At 42.7% G+C, this 25,459-nt stretch overlaps 1 protein-coding gene across 1 annotated transcript; it reads right to left on the bottom strand.

Annotated features, from left to right (window-relative positions):
• Positions 1-1,012: 1,012 nt before the first annotated feature.
• LOC126528058 (lysosomal cobalamin transporter ABCD4-like) lies at positions 1,013-22,451 on the bottom strand. The gene is made up of 3 exons (XM_050175917.3): positions 20,722-22,451; positions 16,671-16,992; positions 1,013-10,964 (listed from the first exon to the last, which is right to left on the bottom strand). The coding sequence occupies exons 1-3, from the start codon at positions 21,911-21,913 to the stop codon at positions 10,580-10,582; spliced, it is 1,899 nt and encodes a 632-aa protein (XP_050031874.1). The 5' UTR covers positions 21,914-22,451; the 3' UTR covers positions 1,013-10,579.
• Between the last annotated feature and the right edge of the window lie 3,008 nt (positions 22,452-25,459).

Genomic DNA, 25,459 nt, shown 5'->3' with positions numbered 1-25,459 from the left:
TGCTGCTTCTGAAGCCAGCCTAGTCACGGTTTCATTCGTTAGCTCTATGACTTCATCTCTGTTCTAAGGCTACATATTTGTTTGCAAGTACCAGCCTGAATTGGTCTGCTTTTACCCTTACTGCATCCAGGTTGGCCTGTTTCTTCTTGACCAATTTTACTCTTTCTTTCTTCAAATTGAGGTGAATCCTGGACCTCACTAACCTATGATCACTGCACTTTACCCTACTTAACACTTCTACATCGTGCACTAAGCTGGGATTGGCAGAAAGTACGAAATCAAATTCATTTCTTGTCTCACCATTAGGGCTTTTCCAGGTCCATTTTTTGATCCTACGCATCCTGAATAGGGTGTTCATTATTCGCAGCTTATTCCTTTCCGCGAATTCTACCAACATCTCTCCTCGAGTGTTCCTAGAATCAACGCTTTAGTTGCCAATTGCTTGTTCACAAGCCTGCTTTTCCCCCACATTTGCATTGAAGTTGCCCATTACTTCAAATCACACTTCAAAAAATTAGTCTGAGTGACTTAGACCAACTGCAAACAATGTATCAATGATCTAATTAACCGAAGGTGTACCATTATATTTTTAAACTTTGGCTTTAGTTACGTTTGAGTGTACTAAAGATAGTTATATGAAACACACTGCTATGTAGTCACATATACATTACCGTCAAAGATGTGCTAGTGATTGGCTCTTTTCTCTAATAAATCAGGCAATGAAACAACAAATGCTACCTAAGTATCCTCACTGCAATAAATATATGCATTCGAGAGCGGTATTCATTCAACAAAGCAAAATAGCTGTTTAAAATTTTCAGCTATTTCCTTATATTTACTATCATTGGAAATGGTTCATGCACAATCTTTATTTATTTTTATTACTCTATTTTTTGCTAGCAGATGCCTGCAGTTGTGTTTACTAAATACATGTATATCCTGTAATAAAGCAACTTAATTAATGCCCACCTGAGAGCTTGTGTTGTAACAAACAGCTCAAGGCAAGAACAGCTCAAGGCAAGAAATGAAAAACAGCTATATTTCAAAATTGCAAAGACAAAGGCAGTGCAAGTATATAATTGTTCCCTCTTTTTTGTATACAGTTTCCTGCATCTCACTTAATATGTCTCGTGGGCACACCAGGTGTTTCCCAGGCAACTTAGGAGTGCCATTCGCAAGTAATATTACATGCAAATGAACAGGCATTTTCACAGCAGATGGCAGATACTAAAGCAGTGTACGTAAAACCCTGACAAACCAGTAGCTAAATCACACAATAACATATATAACAGTACTGGAGAGTTAAAGAAATGACTGAATGTCATGCAATGCACAGACTAGACATAGAACATCACAATGTCCATGCAATAAAAACAAGCAGCAAATAAAGTACAATGCACGCCATACATAAAACGGCACATGTTTATAGTATAGCACTCGTGTCACCTTGTAAAATATTATACTTTCTACATAGCTAATATACTGTGAAGCAAGCCAGTGCACTACAATGACCAGGCCTACAATACCTTAGACAGTAGAGTGGCTGCCAACTTCAAGCAGCAAGAATTTTCGCCATTAAAACAATCTAATAAAGAAACTCTGTAATTTTAGGTTTTTACATTAAGTTCTTCAGCCTGGTACATTCAATATACAGGGTACAATAACGTTTTACTCTGTTCATTATTGACTTGCACCATCTACACAAATTGAAACACAGGCAATACATGCACAAGTCAAAGCTAATTTAAATATTTGCATTTCAAGTTTCTCCAACGCTTGTGACATACAACCATGATTTTGCTGCTGGATTTTGAGACAATATCATGTCCACCAACCACCTGTGTAGCAAGTGCAAGTCACACACGGTAATAATGATGCATAAGAGGTGTTCCCTTTCTTTCAGATTGTGTTTAGTTTTCCTGCTGATGGCAGGCTGCAGTAAACCTATGTCAAACAAAAGGCAATGCTGAACAATTAAAGCAGGTTCCTGCCAACTAAGTCAGAAACGACAGGCAGCGCATCACGTGGGCTGTACAAAGGTTTTCACAGCAATGTACACCAGACAGTTTCGTTCTTTGAATCTGGCACAGAAAAAATTGAGACCCAAATCCGTGACACGTAAATGGAATGTAAAACACTGGTAAGAAAAAAATTACAAGGTGACTCGCATTTGCTTTTAAAGCATAGAAACAACAAAAAGCAACAAGTTGCTAAAGTGTTGTCTTTCACAACCACTAACATTGCAGCATTCTAATGCCACAGAACAAGTGACTGCCTTGGATTTTTGCTTTACAAACAGCCACCTGGTCCAGCACAAACATTTGTTCTGAAGCATCTGTGGTTTTAAATACAATGTACAAAAAGCAAAGTACAATGCCTCTGTATGCTAGGCTTTGGTACTTTTGGTAGTGTTTGATCTTGTGGAACTGTTCTTGATTTGGCATGAAGTAGACATTGGAGACAAGGCCAGGGCTGTATTCAACATCAATCATTTGTGGCGATAAGTGGCATTTCGCACAGCACCTCACTGGAGTGATGGTCATTTTTCCTTTCATTGGCTTAGCCAATCAGCACGCACTGAAAGTGATCGACCCTGAATAGAGCCCCAGGACAATGCACACAAAGGCTAATTGTAGTGGTCCTGTCTTTCGTACTTATTTCATGCAAAATGAAGGCTGAAGCACCAATAAGACTAATACTACATTTTTGTTGACTAGAAAGACTGTTCTGTGCTTCCTGAAATCGCAAGGGACATCAGCGAATGCACACATTCATAAAACTATGTTCATTGTAAAGACGATGGAATTCCACATTGCTGACCGATTGGGTAGCACCAACCAGGGACATTCTATGGTTGAGCTTCAAGTGCTAGGATAGGTTGTTCAAGAAGTCACTGCCCATAGAATTCAAAGTTTTACAAAATGTATGTGTGCGTTCGAGCAAACTGTTATTTGAGATGACAGAACTTAAGTTCATTTTCCCCGAAGAGACATGCGAAGGTGAATAGTGACACTGCCACGGTTGATTTCTTACATAGCGCACATTGCCTCAGCTGTTCGGCCTTTCTGCATTTAAAATTAAATTTTTTATATTCCTGTCCCTGTCTAGGAGTGCTACATGGAACAGCAACGCAGAAGACTCACTTTACTGCACAAAGGGCAATGCTCAATCAGTTTACATTGGCAAAAGATTATTTCGAAACTCGACACTAGGAAGGCAGTGTGATGTTATGAATTTCAAGGTGTGTTGTTTTTCACATCTGGGCTGTTTTGACACAAGTTTTCGAAACGTGCTAGTGCGAGTTTTGATTAATTTAGAATACAATGTAGCCCTTTGCTGACAACCAGTTATACCATGTATACTTGTGTAATGGCTGTAGGTCATTTTCCCCGAGCTTTGGGGTGAGATTGGGGGTGCGGCTATTACACTGAGAAAAATACACAACATTCCTTTTGTTAATATTTTCAGAGGTACCTGTCTTTATTGAACTACAGCACTCGATTGTACTGGCTCTGGCTATTCTTGGCTATTCTCGTAGTGCGTCACCTGCCAGATGAAATAAATTGGTGATGCCCCACAGACCAGCAATGGCAGTGTCTCAGAGGCAACCACTTATCTCGAAGGCTGTGCTTTTGCTATCTGGAGGCACTGAAAATTCGGCATAGCTGCCTCATTTTGCCACCGATTAAAAAAAGAAAAGCATCGGAATTCTCGTGCCACACAACAGATAACACCGCCAACCTTTTCAAAAATCAAAGGTATGGCTTATGCAAGGGTAACTTTTAAATATATGTTTTTGGGGATTTTTTTTTTATGAATTTCTGGGTGCGGTTTTTACATGGGTGCGACCATTGCACGAGTGCATACGGTGTTCGTGTGGTCAATGTCAAAATCCTTGATGCCACTGCGAAGAGACGCATGAATTTCACGGCAATGACGCCCACCTGGTCTTTTATTTTTGTGCCTTTTCTGCCTCACCAAGCCTCCTTGCAAGCAATAGTGGCTGTTTTGATATTATAGAAGTGTAATCTGCAGATACACACAGCTAAATATTACTTTTGCTGTTCATTAAAAAAAGTTCTATTAAAGCCTTACAGTTTAAGAAGCTTCATTTAGTTTATGATAAATCAAATGTGCTTCTTAAAGTAGAATTTCTGACAAGACGAACAGATTTCCAAGGCCCATTTATCTTCGCCTTATAGGAAGTCCTGTATATCTAAGGGTTACCATGCACCATAGCCACTTTCACTGATGTCTTTTAAAACTGACACTAACACATATAGAATAAAATCGTAAAGCAGGTGCTGAAATAAATCTTGTAAGTGGAATGCAATAAAGAACAGAATGCCTGTACAACAAGTATGCCTTGTAAACATCTCTATTACTATTTTTAAATGACGTTTAGGGAACAATAAACATAGGTTTACAGAACTGTGCTAAGCTGACCAACTGGTCAGACCGGAGAACAACCTGTAGACCATGTGCGCGAATAAAAGACTAAGAAGTTTATACAATCAAGCGGCATACCTTATAGAAAAAGAGAGCTTCAATAGTAAATGCAGGATGTCCTTGAATGAACACTTTAATAATTGGACACGGCTAGCTTGTTTGCGCTCACCAATTCATCAGATAAACAAGGTAAAGCTTGTCCTGGCTCAAAGATCCATAACTTTAAGGAGGTTTAGGCAATACATTGCCAAGTATAATGAGTTGGCTAAAAGGTTAACATTCTACGACCACTTTTCAAGAAATCGGTAGGTGCAGACTCACACAACTGTGCAAAAAAGGTTGGAGCATGCATAAAGCATCATACTGCATACTTGGTCCTCTGCAGTACTGAACTACTTACATATAAGTTCTAAGAAGTTGAATGTAGGCAATGATATTCCCAAAAAATCTTCACTTACTGAAATAGCTCAGTTTGAAACATGAAAGTTTTTCTATCACGTAAACTTACGACATTGTTAATGCTAATCCTGGGATCTTCGCTGTCGGCTTTATATGGTTGCTTTTAATACAAAATTAAGTGTGCAGAGAAAGAACACTGAATCAAGTCTCAGGAATTTGATGGGCCCAAATAATCCATCTCAAAACACAATTCCAACAGATTGGAAACAATTCTGACCAAATAAGACCAGTTACATTTTCTTTAGAATTAAACAAAATGGACTGCTGAACTTTTCTGACTGGGGAGGGATATTTCTGTGGCTAGAAGTGTACCATTTTAGATTAAATAGAAACGATACTCAATGGCCATAGTTAGTGAATGTACACTTGGCTTTGTACAGAAGAACAGTAAAGGCAGTTGCTAACACATACAAGTGAACATGTTACACACAATAGTACGGAATGCAAAAAATGCTGAAATGTTCACTTCAAACAAAAGAAAGATTACTGCTTGCAGTACATATATATTCTCTCGAAAAACTTCAAAGTGGGCAAGCGTACCTTGACTAAATGTAAATGGGAACATAGAGATCAATATGCTTTGCAAATGAAATAGAAGAAATCTAAGCATGAATAATGCTGCCGTACTGTGCATGTGTTATAGATACCTGGTCAATGCTAAAAATCCTTCGCATGACTTTGGTAGGCATTTTTGTGGCTTTGATATAAAAAAAGTTGCCAATGGGAGCTGTCAAAGTAAAGTGGACTGCTTTATACGTTACATTAATCAATATTGTAAACAATACCATGTTTACTCAAACCTAAGCTACTAAACCTTTCTAAGAAATGTCAAGGCCAAAACTTGGCAGGTTGGCTTAGAACTGAGGATGAGATTTGAAAGTTCTACAAAGTAAGGTGTAAGCACTCAAGTTGCTTTTCAAAATCTGTTCCAAGGGTCATGGCTACATTACCACACTAAAACACTGACTAAATGTATGCACCTGCTAAACTTGTTCGATGCCATCATAACAACCAAGCATCGGCTGAAAAATGGCAATGGATTGTACAGCAGGTACATATCAACGTGCCTTAAGCTGATCTCACAAACTTATAAAAAATTGTGAGCTTCAAAAGGCACAGACAAAACAGAGGAAAGCACAGTAAGCAACAGAGTGATAATGACTTAATGGCAATAATGATGACAAGTGACCTCACGTCACGAGAGTAACCTTTTGAGCGTCATACACAATCACTTAAAAGATGGACTAGCGTGGTTTAGGCAAGAAGCTACAATGCTTCAGCTTAGTTCATATTCCGATTGGCTTACACTGGAGATACCTTCTTTTGTATATTCGGACCTCCTGATTTTCAGATATTGGCTTAGAATTAAGCAAACATAACAGTGAATTCAAGATTTCCAAAACGCATTTCCTTTTGCCTAAGTTGCGCCACTCTAATGGGCCACTGAGAGAAAGACTACAACAATTTAGAGTGGCAAGATCTTTTAAACTTCTGTTCCCGTTTCTAACGCAAAAATAATGATTACTGGTAGAGAAAATAAAGGTGAAGGTGATAATTAATTCTGAACTCTAATCACAGCGTCAATGTCTGCAACATGTCCCAGGTTTCACTTTATTTTCATCTGATTTGATCACATTATAATATTAACTTTCACATAAGTTGCCACCTTGTCTTTGGATATTTTCTAACCTCCAGGCTCTTATAGCCGTGCCCAGATGCTGTCTACATATTGCATTTCTACATGTTTTTTTGCTTACCAGGCATCTGACTTACTTGTGGCAAGACTGCACTGTTTTGTAGTCCAGAAATCTGCTAATCTAGCTTAATGTTTCTCTCATTGTATTTTTAAAATCAACCCAGTAATGCGAAATGAACACCTTATTGTTCTTGACTGCCAAATTTAGCTGCGAGTGGGCCGTGCATTAATCGAGCCTCCACTGTATCACAGGCCACGAGACTTCTTTGGCATCGGTAGCACTCCCAGCAGGAAAACTTGACGCCTTTAATGACGCATGGTGCAAACAGTCTGACACACACGTACGAGACGAGTGCGAATTATAGTCGGCAGCATACGAAATGATCGGACACAGAAATGGTGACTATGTGGTATGCACAAGTTTCAAGAGACCAAGTTCCCGTGGCAACTGCTGGATGTTAAACAAAAAGAAAGATCACAAAAAGATTGGTACAATTCACTCATTGGGCTACGCCTCAAGTACAAGTGGAATCCATGTCAAAAAAGCATGAGAGCACAATTTGCAGAAACAAGCCGACAAAGCGCTATCACAAAACCCTGCGTTGAAGTAAGCCGCACTCAGTAGTAGCCCATAGTCAAGAGTGCATGGCTTTGAGCTTGATCTGCTGATTGCTTGCCTTATTCAGCAGTCCACGTATGGGCAAGAGAACAACGGCTTGTAAAACAGAGCAACCCATCCTGGTGAGCGGGGCGACGTGGCAATCGAAGTGGTCAAATTGTCAAAACTATCGTTTTTCCAATTTATCTATTTTTTCGCAATCCTCAGACCTTTATTTACCTCGTGGTGAAATATTATAACAAAATACACCATAGAAATCGAAAAAAACAGCACTTTTCTAGAGTGCTGTTATCAAATATTGCGAAAAAGAATCGAGCTTCGGAAGGCGCCGTCGCACCACGGATCACTCGGCTATCCGTTGACGCAGCGCCCCCACCTTGGCATCATCATAAAGAGGAGAGACCGGAGCTCAAGATAGCCACAGCAACTTATTCCTAAACCGAAAAATAAACCAGCAAACACGAGCAAAAAAGAAGGCAAATGCGGCATTGCGATTGGGCACTGTAGTCACTTGGAGCACCATACATGCTCCTATTGGCTGTTGTAGATTTGAATTGCTGATGAACCTCTCTCGTGCGCATTTGCACAGCAGCGAGCTGCGCGTCCTGATCAATGTGATGCATGATGGTGACAGCTGAATCCACGTGTTCTGTGATGAGCCCCAAAAGAAGCAAGTTCTGAATGGCCCACGCGTACGGAAGACCACGAAAGGCATGGAACAGAGGGAGAAAACTAATCGTAGAAGTGGATGCTGCCGATCTTGTCGACAAGGCATGACCAGCACAAATGGGTGACCAGGAAAGCGCATCTGCATGCGGCGCTGACAATGCGCCCATGGGCTATAGTGACGTGACCGTGGGCTGTGGTGACGGCGTGTCCGTGTGTGGTCATGACAGCAACGTGATGTCGGCGAGAGCACAAGTTTTCGAGTCGAACATTCCGCTGAAGATTTCAGCTCCAACTTTCACTAATGAACAGACTGCGCAACGAGAGGATACAAAAGCGGACGTTCTGAATGCGCTGTCATCTACCTCTGCAGGACACATCAAAAAGACAACTAAGGTGCACGAAAATGCTGCAAAGAAGCGAAAAACTACATCAAAATGTAAAGAAAATGTGTCCTAGGAGGCAAAGGACCCAGGCGAGTTTGAGGTGCTCAAAGTAAATATTTAAATGTTTACAACAAATGAAACTTTGCACCCCGTTTTCTCAGCTTTCATTTTTTCTGCAGTTGCTTTCAGTCATCCCAGTGCCATTTCAAATTCATTCTGTCTTTTCCACTTAGATCCTGAAACATTGATGAGTGCAATAAAGCTGTCTATTTTTATCTGCACCTCGGAAAAAAAAATTATAGTGTTTTTTTTTTTGCAAAAGTCATTACTAAGACAATATGCATAGGAAAGTTCAAAAAATTATTTATGCTTATTTCGGCATTTAAATAATAAACCAATAGCCTTATTGCACAGAATGGACTTTTGTGAACGTGCTGATATGAAAATCGTGGCGAACGTATGTGTAGTTAACCAATTAATTTGGGGACGATCATTAGAGGCTGTCAAGTGTTGTAACTCAAAAACTATAACAGATAGCACAAAACTGATTTCAGTTATGATACCAGCACAACAAATTACACCTGCATGCCAAATTTCATCAATTTATTCCCATAATTAAAGAAAATGTTTTCATTGCCACATCTCTTGAACAGAGCAGGAGCTTTTGGTGATGTTCTTGTGGCTGTTAGGCTAGGCCGTCTATCAGAGTGTTAAATTTCTTTCCATATAACCCTTTAACTACGAAGCCCAAGCTGCACTTGTCCAGGCTGCAGCTTCCTCTATTTTGCTTGCTGGATGCAATCCTTGCTCACCTACTCAGTTCGCATCATGCATTTGAGTTTCAGCACTTATATATTCTTTAAAGGTTTTGATTCCTTTTATTACCATCTGTTCAGATAGTGGCATTCAAACATTACATGTATGCTGAGAGTAGTCCTTGTTTCAGGTCAGATGCCTTTTACTAATATTTCAGGTCATTAAAGAGGCAAACTGCACATATATTTTTAAAATCCGGATGTAATCCACAGTAAATTGAGGAATGAAAATTGTTGGTAAATTCTGTACACTTTTTATCGAAAATAATTTGTGGATTAAAGGGTGAAGAAAGCAGTTTCCATGAACACCTTAGAACAAAAGCTTGCCGCAGTAGTAACGTCTATACAGTCTTCATCAGAAGTTTTGAAGCCACTGCGCATGTGATTAGACTTGTCTGCGGGCCATAATATACTGGTGCCTCTGTGGAATTTTCATTAACCCAAAGCTTCCAATAATTAAAAAATGAGAGTACTTGAGCATCTGGAGCTTCGGAATGCCTGGCGCGCCCATAGGAGCACTGAAACATGGCACGAGACGTCATCACTTGTGAAGCGGCTTCGAAAATTTTGTTAAAAGCCCCATATTCCAGCACAGGTGTTTTTAATTTGCTTGCTCATGTTTTATTTGATTTGAGTGGAGCGTTCAAAGAAGCCAGAAACCTCTACCCATCTTCGCTAGTTTTTCACTTCAGGGGACGCTACAGAAATAAACTGTATGAGGCTGTGCCAGCCCATTACCTTTTTGGAGCATTTGAAGCATTTATTTGAGTGAAAAGGACGGCTTATTATCAGAGAAAAAGAATAGAGTAAATGGAATAGTATATCTCATTATTTTCCTTTCACAAAAACTGTGATGGTGGTGATTTAATTTCTCGGAAATGGGAGATTTGAAGGTCCTTTCACAAGTTCAGGCAGTTCTGTGAAAGAAGCCTCAAAAAGATGCTAGGCTGAAACAGAGTGAACTTCGTCTTTCTATTGTTATTAGACCAAGTAATTCCAGTACAGGAAGCGGGGCACTTTCAGATTTCTTCGTTTACATTCGTGCTGTGTCAGCCTAAACCTGCATTACACACACAAGTTTCCTAACCTCACATTCTTATCACGCTTTCCGATACCATCAAAATTTGCTTTGGAAATCTCTGTCTTTCTAACGACTATCAGATGGCCACACTAAGCCAAGGTCCTGTCTCTCTCGTAAAAGGAACGTGTTAAGAGGGCTCCAATGTGAAAGTGTATAGTACATGTCCATCCACTTCATGCCCTCTATCCTTGCACTAATCCTCTGCTCTCAATAAAGGTCACCTACTCGGTGTTTCAGAACCACATCTTACTATTCCAGACTGACTTGATAGTTTCCAGTAGAGCCACTTGAATGGCAAGTGAGACTTTGCTCATATCAAGACGCCCATTGGAATCACTATACAAATCACTGCAGCAGTTACAGCTTGGGCGACACCTGCACAATTATACAAATCCTCAAGACATTCCATCAAGAGTGTGAGTTATCAACAGCAGCAGAGTCGACATGATTGGTTTGGTCCAATTCTTTCAATGTCCAAGTTCCGCCCTTTGCAGCCCCATGAAGTTCCAAGGTGGTGTCGTGCAGAGGCTCGAGGCAGGCGTGGTGACCGATTGTCACGGTAGCGATGCCCAGCTTGCGACACTCACGGTAAAGTTTCACCTGCGTGTCTTCGTCGAGTGCACTGGTGGCTTCGTCAAGGAGTGCCATCTTGGGCCTCTGGCAAAGGACGCGCAGGAAGCTTAGCCTCTGCCGCTCGCCTGGGGAAAGCGATTCATACCACATGGGCAGCAGGGAAGAATCAAGTCCCCCAGATCGCTTGAGAAGGTGTCCCAGATCAGCTAACTCGATGAGCCTAGAAAAATAATGAAAGAAATTATGAAGATTCAATGCAGACGTCGGAATCTATATAAAGTGAAGCATTAGTGAAACAATTAACTGGTAATGCGATACATACAATTGTCTTCATTTTCATCCTACGCAACATGTAATGCCACACAATATTTATGTTTACACACTACACCATTCACCACCTGTGCTGGATTGCAAGCACCAAGTCAGGTGGATGTACAGTGCGAGACATTGACATGGTGGTGATGTCATGAGGACAAAAGTGGTGTGTGATGCCTGCTGAGAAAAGAATGGTGATAAGAGGTACACGCACAGGGAAATAAGCCGCATCCAAATACATTTAGGGCTTCTATACCCTATCAGTCACAATGGCGCATGACCATCCTAGAGGATAAGCCAAGAATGATGGAGGATAAGCCGAGAATGAACACATATACAACAATACATACCCAATGGCTTGAGAAAAGGATACCCCAAATATAAAAACATTATGAAAATGATGGATGTGACATGCTATTCCATTGAGACATCTGTGTGCTTTATAGATACAGTTGTTGACCGTTTATTCGGACCTCACGGGGACTGCGGAAATGTCCGAATAAACAGGTGTCCAGAAAAGCAGATTAAGAAAAAATAAAAAAAATCCTTTATTTCTACGCGCTTATTCAGGCTCGGCAGTAGGCTTGAACAAATCATGAATGCGCCGTTGCACCCTGTTCTGTTTACACACAATCAGATAAGCCTGAATCTCGGAGAGGGTTGTACGGTCACTATAGGCGGCTGAAAGCACAGTCACTGCTTGTACACACTCCGCATGCGACGGTAGCATAGCACATGGTGCGTTGTCTTCCGACTCGGAGTCATCATCAGGCGGTGCAGCAGAAACCTGACGAATGATCTCGCCGTCGTCGAGTTCTGCGCATGTCAGTACAGCAGTGTCAGCACCTGTGAAACTGTCAAATGAGATGGTGTCTGGAATCGCAATGTAACCACTGCGCAGGCCTCGGCAGCACATTTTTGGCATCAGTAGAGAGCACATCGGAAGGTGACAAATCCTAGGCCTCCTGGCACCCACTTGCCGGCATTCCCCAGCGCAGTCTGCGCGGGCAGTGTCGGCGCCATTTAGACACTTGACGCGATGTTTCCGTATGCCGCGTTGGATCACCGCAACCTCGACACAGCACACAAAGCAAACACCACCACATCGTCACGCCGACACCAGTCGCACAAACGAAAAACGTAGCCTACTCACAGCGTCGTGCATGAAGAAAGAAGCAAGTCAGCTGCTGGATTGTCTCGACATGTCTTACTAATCTGAGACCGAAACTAGTGTAGCCACTCTATCGAACCAGGCAGAAACGACGATGATGAGCGGGGATTTTCAGTAGTGCCATTTCGTGGGGCAGCAAGGAGGCTCTGTTCAAAACAAAAATGGCATTCAGCAAATCGAACCATGCACCAGTCAGAGTCGGTGCATGGTGCTCTCGATCGAGGTGGCTCAAGGAGTGTCAGAAAAATCAGACGAGAGGTTGCAAGGCGTCTAAACTTTCGGCAGTTGTTATACATTATGGTCTATGGGGAGAATGGCGGTGCCACGAAGCAGACCGAATAATCGAGCATGTCCGAATTTTTGGAGTCCGAAAAATCAGTCGGCGACCGTACACGTGCAGTTTTTACACTGTCATGTATTGCTTCATTAAGAACAGAGGTTCACTAGGTGGCACTACATTATCGGTCCTCGAATGTCACTCCAGAGCCTCTCAGTCAAGAGACTGAAAACTGATGAAACAGGCCGTTCCCCATGAAGTTTGGGAAAGAAAGCTTTGCTTTAAAAAGATGACGAGTTAAAGGCAGCTGATGGAGAGTTTGCACATATGTGTAAATTTGTGAAGGGAGTTGCTTGTGATACCGACTTGGATGTGTTGCTTTACTTCTTGATGATTATCGCGTAGCGGCGCGGCAGCATTGGTGTCACATGAATAAAATAGCAGATGGTCGCAGCACCGGCTAGCATTCAGCAGAATAAAACCAAGTCTGTGACATCGCTCAGGTGTTCTGTCTGCTCTCTTTGGAGACCTGTCGAGAGCTATGGGTTCACACTGTCAAACCTGTCATCAATGAATCGTCATTGATTTCATGCTATCACACTTGCATAAGAAAACTTTGCTATGTCAAAAGCTTTGTGGACAGTGTCACTTCTTTCATGGCACTAGAAATCTGTCTAATCAGATTACATGTCCAATGTGAACAGCATAATAAATAGTAAAGTATACTGAAATATTGTTCACTTTGGAATGTATATAACGATGCATGTTCAAATTGTGGATTGGCTTCAACAGTGTGATTCGATTCCTTTACTGCCCACCAACCACACTTGCCGCTATCATTTGGACTTGGGTGTTGTTTTCCTTTTCAAGCTCAAGTTTTTCCAATAAAGAGCTTGAATAATTATAATCGACATCCTTGCCTACATCTCTGCCTTTGCTGTACCCCAAATCCAAGAACAACTCGAAGACTACTACTAGATGTACCAAATAATTCTTCACAACAAAGCATTATAGATAAAGAGGATCTTTTTGATTTTTTCTGCTAGAAAACACATGAGGCAGTGGCCATCGGAAGGTGCGATAAACATATATTTGCTATTTCTTATTGCAAACTTGGTGATAAAATTATAAGTATTATGTTGAAACTCTGCAACCGAAGTTGCCCAATGCTCGAGGTATGTCTACTTGGTAGAAATTCTGAGACTGGCACTAAATTCATTTATCCTTTCTGATCCTTAAGATCTGCCACTAAATACACTGCTACTCAATACAATTTTATTCCACAGCGTGGGAAGAATGCCTCATGAGAAAATAATAATTACAGTGCATGTTTCCACATGGATATCTGAAAACAAGTACTACAGCCAAATTCATGGTGTGCCCAGGATTCCTACTAAATGAACATGCGAAGAGTACTGTTTAGCTTCAATCCGCCTCTTTAATGGAAGAAGTGTGCATGTGTTGTGCCCTAGTGGCAAGCACTGCAAAAATGTTGGCTTGTGTTCACATCTTGCTGTGCAGACAGTACACAAAGCATAGGAAGCTGGCTGCCTCAGTGATCTGGCCCAAGAGCGCACTGTCCCAAAACCAAGGACATGCTGCTTGGACTAGCCAGCAACACTATGAATGGGTCCTACATTTTTGGATTAATGTGATACAACCAGAAGAAAGAAAATTAACTACTTAAATTTGTTAAAAAAAACTCGAGTGCAAGAAGCTGCGAGAAGTACTGTGAGAAGCTGAACGTGTTCCTCGGAACACCAAGTTCATGAAATTAGGACCTATTACTCTCAATGGTAAAGAAACTATAAGCTGGGTTTACTCTTTTGCAAGACATGTACAGTCTCCTTGTCACACACCGGCAAGTGCTGCTAAGTCGATGAAATGGCACATCTGCGACAACCTTTGGCATGGATGCTGACTGCATGATTGAAATGCGGGTGAGGAGAAGTGCTGCAAATTCGTCTTCAGAGTGTACAGCAGTACTGTTTCAGGTAAGTGCGGCCATGTCGACCAATGAAACATTCCTCATGACTCGCAATACACCAGCGAGTCCTTCTGGTACGACACCCTGATTGTGAAACCAAAGATGGAAGGTGGAATTGCTGGTAGTATTCCACACGCATGAGCACAATGGCTTTCAAGACTTTTTACTAATGATTCTACCATGACAGTACCCTGCTGGCAAGGAAGTTCTTCGATATCAGATGTATGTTGTTGAAGCAAGATCTGAGCCTTTAGTTTACTGGAAGTTGTGTGACAAAGATTGGCCCATCCTTTCATGAGCCACACTAAATGCCAATCTAAAGTTCTCCTTGTCCTAACCGTGTGCAACGAATATATGCTATATCGGATGAACCAAAGGTACTTTCATGTTGAGTGCGACTTCATTAAAAAGCGGTGTGACTGTATTCAGCCTAGCCGTGGTCATTAGGAAACTGCTACTTGTCATCTGCATCCCTGTTCTACAAAATTACCTGAATAGACAAGTCGAGAACGATGCTTACATCACATTTTTTAGAATGTGATAACTACTAATGTGGAGGGGGAAAACACAGCAGACCACGGCTTTCTATTACAGCGTCTTAAACAACGCCCGCGTCAGCAGCAATAACCTCAAGACAGGAATGACTGTGAAAAATTGTGTGTGAGGTCACAGTAGACAAATCACAAGTGGCATTTTGAAAGTAAGCTCTCGGTACAGGAACTTCTGGTCTTTGACTTGTCAGTGTTCATATACCTGACCTGCTTGCGTTTCGACAGATAAATCCCTTTATTTGTAGAATGAATATTCAATAGACAACATGGTGTAAAATGCTGCCTAGGAAGTTTTCATTGATGCAAAACTAACATTAAACCTAGTGATGGTTGCCATTTTTTTTGTGGACTTACTGAAGGCTTGCAGATATGCATAGAAATTTTACCCCAGTACGTGTTACATGAAATCAAGTTGGAAATTAGCACAGGGTCTGCCTTTCCCTCAACCTTTTTCACACATATTTCGATGCCAACACACTATCTAGCCTCACATGCTGTCTAACCTTTCACCGTGCATTACAAATCTTCAGTCTGCTTTTGCTCCACCCATTCATCTCAATATGGCCAGTCCTTAGTTAATGTAGTCAGATAACAACCTGCACTGGTTTTCATGTGCCTGCTCCTGTTCTCAACCTATACAATAACAATAACAACAACAAACACAACAAAAAGAAATGCAGGAAAGTCAAAGGCAATCCAATGCTCTCTACAACAGCAACCCCCACACACTAATTATAGCTTTGAAACATGTTATGAAACTTTGCTAATTTGATGCTTGGTCCAGATAAAGATGTATATTGTAAGGTACTCAATATTTTACAATTTAGTGTGTATTGATTTATTCAGCAATGAGATGCATACTGCATGCAGGCGATGTGTGGTGTTACTCGGGTGATGAGGAGAGCATGGGAATGTAGGCAAGAGTTCGACAAAAGTTCATCTGGCCATATAACAAGATGACGAAGAAATTACAATCACTGACCAAATCAAGGTGAAAAACATACAGGGACGTTTCTGTACCCATACAGGTACCTTGATCACACTAAAAACTTCAGTCTTTAGTATGACCAAGGAATCTGTATGGGTCCCAAAACGTCTCTGTGTGTTTTCCACCTTGACTTGGTCAGTGACTGCAATTCTTTTTATCAAGAGCATGGGAAGCGTGCAAACACACTGTGGCACATCAATACGGCAAAACCTGGTTGTAATGAATTGCCATTATTCTGATATATGGGATCGTTTGATATAGCGAAACTTGCATGCAACATGTTTTGGATACATGTTTGCTGTGTGTGGAAAAATAATGTACGCATGATAAAACAGGCTCCTCAACCCATGCTAAAGTCCACTTACTGCAAAAAATTGAGCTATTTTTCACAAGGATTGGTGGCTTTTGCTAGCACATTTGACTTTGCTGCGTCAATGAGCATGAGAAAGCATAGGTGTAACCAAGCGCACAGTTTATGTTAAGTGGCTATTTCTTGCATGGTGCCTGTGGGAAAGCAACCAAGTACTTGCACATTGTTTGGAATATCCAAATATTCAGCTAAACTGGGCCTTTCTAACTGCATCCTTCTCATTACAATTTTTTTTTGAAATTCTAGGTAATAGATGCTTTTCCTTACCTCCATATCTCTCCTTCTTCATGCGGTGTGGTCCTTGGCGGGGTGTATGGGTAGTAGAGCTGGGACCTGAGGCTGCCGCTCCCAAACCACGTCACTTGCGGCAGGAACAGAGAGCCGCCAAACTCTCTGATGACAGATCCAGACGATGGTGACCACAGGCCCTTAAGTATCCTCAGCAGGGACGTCTTGCCGCTGTTGCTCGGTCCAGTGACAAAGACGCTCTTTGGGGGGCTCAGCTCGAGCGTGAGTCCTTCGACAAAGATGTTGTCATCGTACGGACTTCCATAGGACATGTTCTTGAGAATGAACTGTGGCACCACTTCTGAAAAATTCAACAGAAACGATCGATGTGAAGTAATAAGCACGCAATGTTCCTTTACACTTCCAGCCCTTTAGGCTTTTTGTTCTTGTAATTCTAATGGCAGACAGACCGTGGAGGAGCTTCAGTATAAGTTCACAATTATCCTCTCGCAACAAATGCTTTTTGTGGCATCGACAGGCTAAATTCAACTATAGTCGGTGACACTGTTAGGTACACATTTATAAATACACTGTCCAACTCAAAGAGAATTTGAATAGATGAACTAGACAATAATGTTTGTCCACTGCTGTGACGCCGCAGAGGAGATCGACTTCTTACTACATTCGCACACCTGCAGTGCACATTTGTAGCTGGCACACGTACTGAATTCTTAGGTTGTCACTGATCTTAGTGCCAAATAACAGACAGCAGCAACCAGTACACTGTAGACTGAATTCGTGAGCATGTGAGCCAGTAACATGCACCTTCCAGCATGACACGGGTTGGCCTTGCTGAAAGCAGGACCAACCTATTTAGAACTTCTTTTTTTGAGCAGGCTCAATGTTACACGGCTCATACTGAATAAGCAATATGCAAAATTTGGTGAGCAGGCTTCCCCACAATATTTAAGCATCACCGCAGAGATGATGGACTTTGCACTCAAAGAAAAGCCCATGCTGGGGTTCATGCAATGACAGTGAGAATGATAGAATAGCATATGTAGGAACATGTCCTGCTTTGAACACAGAACACACTGTGAACGCCAGCACTGCAATTTCACTGGCACTCTTTGTTTGTAGCGCGAAGGGACACAGATGAAGACTAGAAAAAGACAGAATGAGCAATCATCCTGTCCTTTTCTAGTCTTCATATGTGCGCGCTATAAACCAAGAATATGTCACTGTATGAACTTGCCCAACTGTCTATCCCTTTGCTTCACTGATATTGTTTCCACTGTGTGGACTTGTGCAGTTTAGCATCTCGTCTAATGGGTTAAAAAGGAACAGCGCTTCCATCAGGTGTTGCTGAGTTGCGGCGATCGGCCACCCAAGTTGGTCACAAATGGTTGCCTCAATAAAAATGATCGCCTTGGTCGATGACCATTTCGATGACTTGCTGCTCAATTTTCCAGTCCCGTGACTGGAGTTGTAAATCTGCTGAACCAATTAGCGGTGCACGAGCAGGACACCAGAATACACTGACAGGTATTTTAAGTCGCAGTGGTTTGCGAGCAGATGTGCATAGCGACTAAAGGCAGCTGATAAGTAGACATTTCGGTGTGCTGGCAGGCAGGCTGCACTTGGAAGCGTGAAAATCAGTTGCCGTGAGTCTGTCTCTGGTTGCCAGCACTACCAGTTGGTCGTGCGACCTCTGTCAATCCCCAGTACGAAGGCACCACAAGGATGACCTTGTCTCCCGCTACCTTGCAATACATTGCAGATATCAATAACTCGGCAGTTACCTTTATGTGTTAGCCTAAATCGTGTCTGTGTCAATGGTTTTACTGAGAGCAGCAGTTATAAACTAGGTACATAGGTTTGCAGAACGGGTTGATACTCTCTCATACTGACTCGCCCATATTTTTGCAGGCTGGGTACTGACTCACACTCGACAGCACTCACTCACGTTCCTCCTCATGCCCACTCAAGTTCACCAACCCTCATTCACATTCATAGCCACTTGCAATTTGCACTTACTGAACCCCACACATGCCCATACTCGCTCGCATCTGCTCTCACTCACTAACAGTCACATCTACTCAACATCACTGTCACTGACTTTCGTTCTTACCCACATTAACTGGCACTCACTTCTGTTATGTTCACTCACACTCTTTGTAAACTAACATGCTATTTCATGCCTGTGAAATCAGTGTGGAAGGAGTATGAAACAGTGTACTCGTGAGGGATTATGCTGGCCGATGGCTAGGTAACACGCCCGTCAAATCTATTTGAAATACTTTGATTCAGGCATGGCATGAACTATAAGAGGCAGACATTAACACAGCTAACAGCATAATGATGACAACACGGTGACAGTAACAGTGACACAATACAATAATAACTGTGGTATGACAATGATTACAGAGGCACAGGCAAGGTTTAAATTCCTGGTCATGCAGGAAGTGGCACATTTCCTGGTGTCTTCTGCTTAGCTTGAAAGCCAGATAGCCTTTAAAAGTTTTTTCTTTGTTTTTCATGCAGTTAATGCATATGTTAATTGATGGAGTTTAAGCCCTTCTGTGCCTTGGAGAGGCTCGATTCGTCCACAGGCTTCTGGTAAATATGGCCTAGGATGAGCTCAGCTTGACAATGGGACTTTTAATTTTCTAGCAATGTTATGAATGAGCTAGTTTTGTCTTAGTGCTATTGCCATGCTTCCAATAGATGGCAGCAAGCAATCTGCAGGGAAGCATGAGCAATAGCAAGTTTATTCTTGCAGAGAAAGTAAAACATATTGGCAACTGGAGTCTTTAAAAATAATCCCATAATTTTTGGATGAAATTCTGGATAAGAGCATAGCACGGAACGGGTCACCATCCTGACAGTGAAACAATAGGGCTATGAGAGCCGGTGTTGTGGAGGGCTTTGGGTGAATTTTGACCACCTGGTGTTCTTTAAAGGTGCCCTGAACCACTTTTTATCGAAGTCGAGAAATGCATTTGAAGTTAAATTAGACTATTTCAGAAGCACTCAGCCGCAAAAAGTCTTTAGAGCGTTCAGCAGAAGCAGAGTTAATGGCAATGAAACATACCGTTTGCGGTGCTTCCATTCTTTCTTCAATGATCTGCACTACGAAGGCTATGGCAGAGCCGGGTGTACCCACAATGCTCTCCCTACTGAACGTCACCGTGGCGCGCAGTTCAAACTTTGGATATTCACGAAGATGCCACTATTTCCAATTTTGGCACTTACAACACGTCATATGCAGTTGTTCTCAGCAAGCCACAGCGTGCTCAGCCAGTGGACTCGTCGCGGCACCTGATGACAGCCGTGGTATTTCACTATGTAGAAGACCGCAGTTACATGCAACTACAGCGTTTGCTCTGTGCAGGACAAGGGTAGACTGCGTGCTCGTGCTCATCTGCTCCTGGCTGGCTGTGCTACGTGGTGCGGACCGGCTTTGCCTTGCACCAGCTTGACTGACGTGTACAGTAGTCGCACCCAACTTGCGCTTTTCAAGCATTATTAAGAGTTCATTATAAAGCAAAGTCTGCCGAGGCATCTAATTGGGAGCAGCCAGGAGTGATCGCAGGCTGGCAAGCATGCGTGTGGTCTGATCTTAAGTTTCGTATGGTTCGAGGCTAGTTGAGCGTTCAAAATGAGATGAAATTAGTGAAAGCCAACGGTTACGACACCGATAAGTAGGATGATCAGAGTTTAATTCCTACGATAGCGGCATGATCGTACATGATCGTACATGATCGCATTGCATATTTTCCTGTCTTTTATTTTCTTGATAAGAAAACGACCAAGAATGTGTTATAAATGGCAATAAATGGCATGCATGTGAGGAACCCAATGTTTTGTTTTTAGGAAGTGTTGCTGAATAGTGGCTGCCAACCAGACCAAAGAAATGTTAAAGCTTTGGTGCAGTTTTATGGATCTGGCAATGCCGCATGAATAAATAACAAGGCTGAACGTTCTAAGCTGCATAAATTGGCACATTTCAAAGCACCCAGTATCGTGATCCTGAAAAAGATACACTTACAGAAAATGAAGAAAGGGCAATTATGATATATATATATACCATCATCTGTGTCAGTGCCATCATCGCCGAGCGGCTTCTTTGCCTGCTTAATCTTTTCCAGAAGGTCATCCTCCTCGTTGATAGCTTCCATCCTCTCCAACAGAACAGAGATCCTGTGCGTGTTGCCAGCCACCGTTGAAATCCCGCTGGACAAGTCTACCAACTTACTGAAGCAACTGATCAGGTACATGGACACGAAGGTGTTTTTGCTGATAATCCCACTGAGGTCGGCCGTCGAGATGTCATCGTACGCGCCACTGAAGAGGGGCACTGCTATGATGAGGAAACTCAAGATGCTGCCTGCATAGTCTGTGAAGTAGACACCGAGGTTGAGAGGGAACTGGCGGTTATAGACTGACTGCTGCGCCTTGACAAGTTCCAGCAGGTGCTCCTCTGTCGAGTCCAGCTCCGCGAATTCCCCATCTAAGAAGGCAACCGACTCCGAGTTTGCCCTTATTTGAGCGTGCTTGTACCGGAAGCGACCTTCCTGCTTTTCCAGCTCGTACACTCTGGGCACAACGCGAGTGATGAGAAGCTTGCTCACAACCGTGCTGATGATAAAGTAGACAAAAACTGCCAGCGGGCCGATGTACCCCGCGACGCTGAAAGACTGGTAACTGTAATAGGCTATCGTGAAGGGTGATATGAGCAGGGTGGGCACGATGTCGCTGAGCACTTGACAGAGTCGGTCCACATCTTGCGTGATGCGCTGGTCCGGGTTGTCGATTGCCGTCTCGACCACGTTGACCCGGTAGTGGACCTTGCGCGAGAAGTACAGCTCCTGGAGACGCTTGGTGAGAAGCTGTCGCCACTGCACTGTGACCGTGCTCGACACGTACTGCTTGGCGCTCTTGATGCACGCAACAAGCGCGATGAGGCCGAGACAGAAAGCTGTTTGGTTTAGGAAACCCCACCAGTGTTTCTTGCCGAGGACGACGTAGAACTGGCTTGTCGTGAGCCCCACCTGATAGACGATCACTTCGTACGCGACGGACAAGACGAGCAGCACAACCATCACAAGCACTGCGGCGACATTCGAAAGCACGATGCCAGCGAGTCTGCGGAAGCGCCGGAAGAACAGGCAGTCCAAGGCGAGACGCTCCATGTCCGAGCTAGAGCTCTCGCTGGGCTCCACGTGCCGCGCTGGTCCCACGTTGATGGACGTGATGCGCTGATAGGTACCGGAGGACATTTTCCTGCTTTTGCCCTCGGCGACGGGTTCGAGTTTCTTCAAGTGTGCCCCTCCTTTCCAGTTAACGAAGTCGACAAGTCCTCCGCTCGAGCGTGGCGCCCATCCGAAACCGACTCCGCGATGAGGAGAAGCGGTCTATCGCGGTGATAACGGGGATCAAAGGAACCGTCTCGAAGACCGCGAAACTCGCGTAGCGTCGACACTCAGCTGCTCGCAACAGGGCGGTGCGGAGGCACGTGATACGTAAGGCAAAGCAAAGAGAGAAACTAACGCAGACGACTGCTGATAGGAGATCGTCGAGCGACTCATTTCAACTGCGGTTGACACATGGGTTGACATAACAAACAAACCAATGGACAAATGACGACGGAAGGAATGTCGACATCGGTGGAGTAACAAAACGACTAAACCGCCCAAATTGCTAGACAGGTGGCGTCCTCTATCGAACATAATTGTAACTAAGTTAGAAAACTTGTTCCAATGACTCCACAACTTACTTTGAGTGTACTTTGTTTTTACTGCTTCATATTGTATGACAATAAAGAGCGACTTCGCGGGCAAAAGTGAGCAGATAGCCAGAGAAGTTCTGCCTGCAGTAATGCATGATGGTAACTTCGACAGTGGAGGCGCGTTGTTTTGAAAGTGGCAAAAGTGCAAGCAGCTCAGCGGTGTCTTGTGGCATGCTTGGGTCTGCAGAACAGGCCAGTAAAACAAGCTGATTTGCACATTTTCTTTTCGTTACTGTTAGATACAGGGGAGGTGCAAATACGCTGAATCATCCACATATCCTAGCTCGCAGCAAGAACGTGAAATAGCAACGCCAGGTATATGGATTGTTCACTCTTGCATGAACGTCGCGCTGCGGTGTAATTGAATGATATTATTTCCCATATAACAAATTCTGTGGTGGGGTTCTGGGTAAAAAGTTGCGCGCAGGCAACTTGACCAGCCCGAAAACCCATGAAAGGCAACAGGAGGCAGTGGGTGCTCACATATGATTACACAGGAGGGTAGACGTCAACTTACAAAAATGTACGTATGTATATACAATAGGGCATACATTTTAATAATTACAAAAGCAGGTAGTCTGTGTGCACAAGAAAAATATTAAATTTAAACATGAGCATGATCGATTAGTTTCAAACAACGTTTAGGGGGAAAAAAGAACGAAATCTGAACATAGCCCTAGGTTCAGTACTGTACATAGTATGTACAGAAAAAGAAAAGAAATAGGTCATATACAGCATATAGCATATGCACAGAAGCAATAAACAATAACGAAGTTAGTATGACTGGAAGTTGTTTTGCAAGCTCCATAGGGACAGGACATCTATTTTTTGTAAGGCGAGGTTATTTAGTAAAGTCGGAAGTGCATGTCGGAGCATATTTGCTGACCGTCATTCGTTCTTGAATGCGGAATGTTCCATTTTTCAGGTGCCCTTGTGTCATAGGCTGCAACGTGTTTCTGTAGGCGAGCTAAATTTCTGCGTGCTTAAGCTCCTTGTGATACGTCAGTGCCAAACGGTGCTGAAAGAGATTCTGAATTCTAAGTAGATTAAGTGTTGTGAACAGTGGCTGAGTAGGGGAATCGTAAGGCTTATAACATATCAAGCGTATTATTTTTATCTGCAAGATAGAGACGGTGTATTAATTATGATACTTATTTGGGTGGTGTATTACTTGCGTTTTCGTACAGAGTAAATAGAAGTACACCTCTTCGGCCAGCGATATTCCAAACAAATAAATAAAGCCAATTTCGTTGCAACGGAATTTGATTCGTGATTCCGCCTCATTCTTTCGCATGAAGAATGCCTAATTGCGGTTCTTGCTGGTATCTGCATTCGCCACAGGGGTATTGGCGACAATAAATAATCCTGCTCATTAGCTTGTTCCTTCACTTCATACTCAGCTCAGGTAGGAACAGTCTAGCGTGGCAGGGTTAAGCCTAAGTTATTTTTCGTGCTGCGTATATTACTATTCCTAGAGCATAGTAGATGTCAAAAAGTTCCATAGCAGTTTCAACTGCGCTGGCAGCCTTCATTTAGGTTGTAGATCTCCTCTGACGGGTTTTGTGGACACAAAGCTTGAATTGACCGATTTCGAAGCACTTCAACTAATTCACAAGACCGTGACGTCAGTCGCGCACCTAGAGATTGCGACTGCAAGTGCCCTACCACGGCAAACTGCACTATCAATTGGGCAATTGCAAATTGCCCTATTAAGAAATATCACATGGCACATACGCCTCATATCGTACCATATGATGTCGTACGACATCATATGCGAACACATACCGGCCAGTGTTCTCTCTTATTTTTTTTTTTTAGACCATACATAATTTTAAAAATCGCCTGCCGTAGATAGCGTAATTGTAGTCCTCAATTGTGTTGGATTACTCAAAGAAGCAGGAAATAATTGCGCGGGAAACAGAAGTGCATAATTAACTTATTATCAAATAAAACACACCAATTACCTTTTCAAAACTGTTTTATCGCACATATTGCAATATGCGCATTGTAGCCGGAGGCTTGGCAAGGCGTATCCACTTGGAACAAATTTTGAGGATGACACCATATGAAGGTTCGAGACATTCAAACCGAAAGTGTGCATGCATTTGATGGGTGTTCCAGTTACTTTTGGGCTCCAATGCATAAAACGGCGGTTTGATAGAAAACTTAAGTGGAACAATAGGGAATTTTTACTGCAAGTTTCACGCTGAATTCGAAACCAGTGAGATCCTTAGAAGTCGTTCCAAATCGATGTGTTTTCCAAGCCCACCGCGGCTACAATTCGTAAATTGCAATATGTTCCTTAAATGTAATTAAAAAGTTAATTAATGAACCTTTGTTAGGTAGCCGAATATGCATTTCAATTTCTCGTGCGGGCAATGTCCACTGCTTCAAGTAATCTAGCTTGAGGGCTACGATTACGCCATCTACCACAGGCGATTAGTAAAAATTTCGTATAGAGGGAAAAAAAAAAAATAAAGAGAGGAACACCCCTTATGGAACATATGTGCTCAATTAGATTATTGTATATGTGGCGTGGTATAAGATTATTTCAGTAAGATGGCGAGGGGGTGATGAAAGTTGTAGTACTAAGGTTGCATGCAATCATTTTTTTTTATTTTTCGTAATAAATGAAGCTCCACGTGGAATCTGCAATTTGTCTTCTTGCGGTTCGGGATCGATTCATTTGACCCAAAATAGTGTCGATAATTACGTCACGTTGGCACTCACTTAAATTGACGCTAAAGGGCCTGAATAACTTTAGAATCGGGACTAACTTTTTTGCAGTGAAGGTGTAGGTGGCTAGCTGATTCGTCCGTCCGTCTGTCACCTGTACGCTGAAAACTCCTCCGGCGCAATCCCATGCGCATGCGCGAAAAAGAAAAGAGAAAGAGATGCGCGCGATTGGCTGCGTCAGTAGTGATGTCATTGCTCTTTGTCGCAGCCAAGCGCGAGTGCAGCAGTTTCTCTCTGGCTCCGAAATGGGTAGGTGACGCGTCATATCTCTTAAGCAAAATTACACCTTTTTCCGCACAAC

This window comes from Dermacentor andersoni, chromosome 9, assembly GCF_023375885.2.
Source record: "Dermacentor andersoni chromosome 9, qqDerAnde1_hic_scaffold, whole genome shotgun sequence".
Classification (NCBI taxonomy): Eukaryota; Metazoa; Arthropoda; class Arachnida; order Ixodida; family Ixodidae; genus Dermacentor; species Dermacentor andersoni.
Note: the sequence above shows the minus strand (reverse complement) of the source record. Positions and strands in the feature narration are given on the sequence as shown.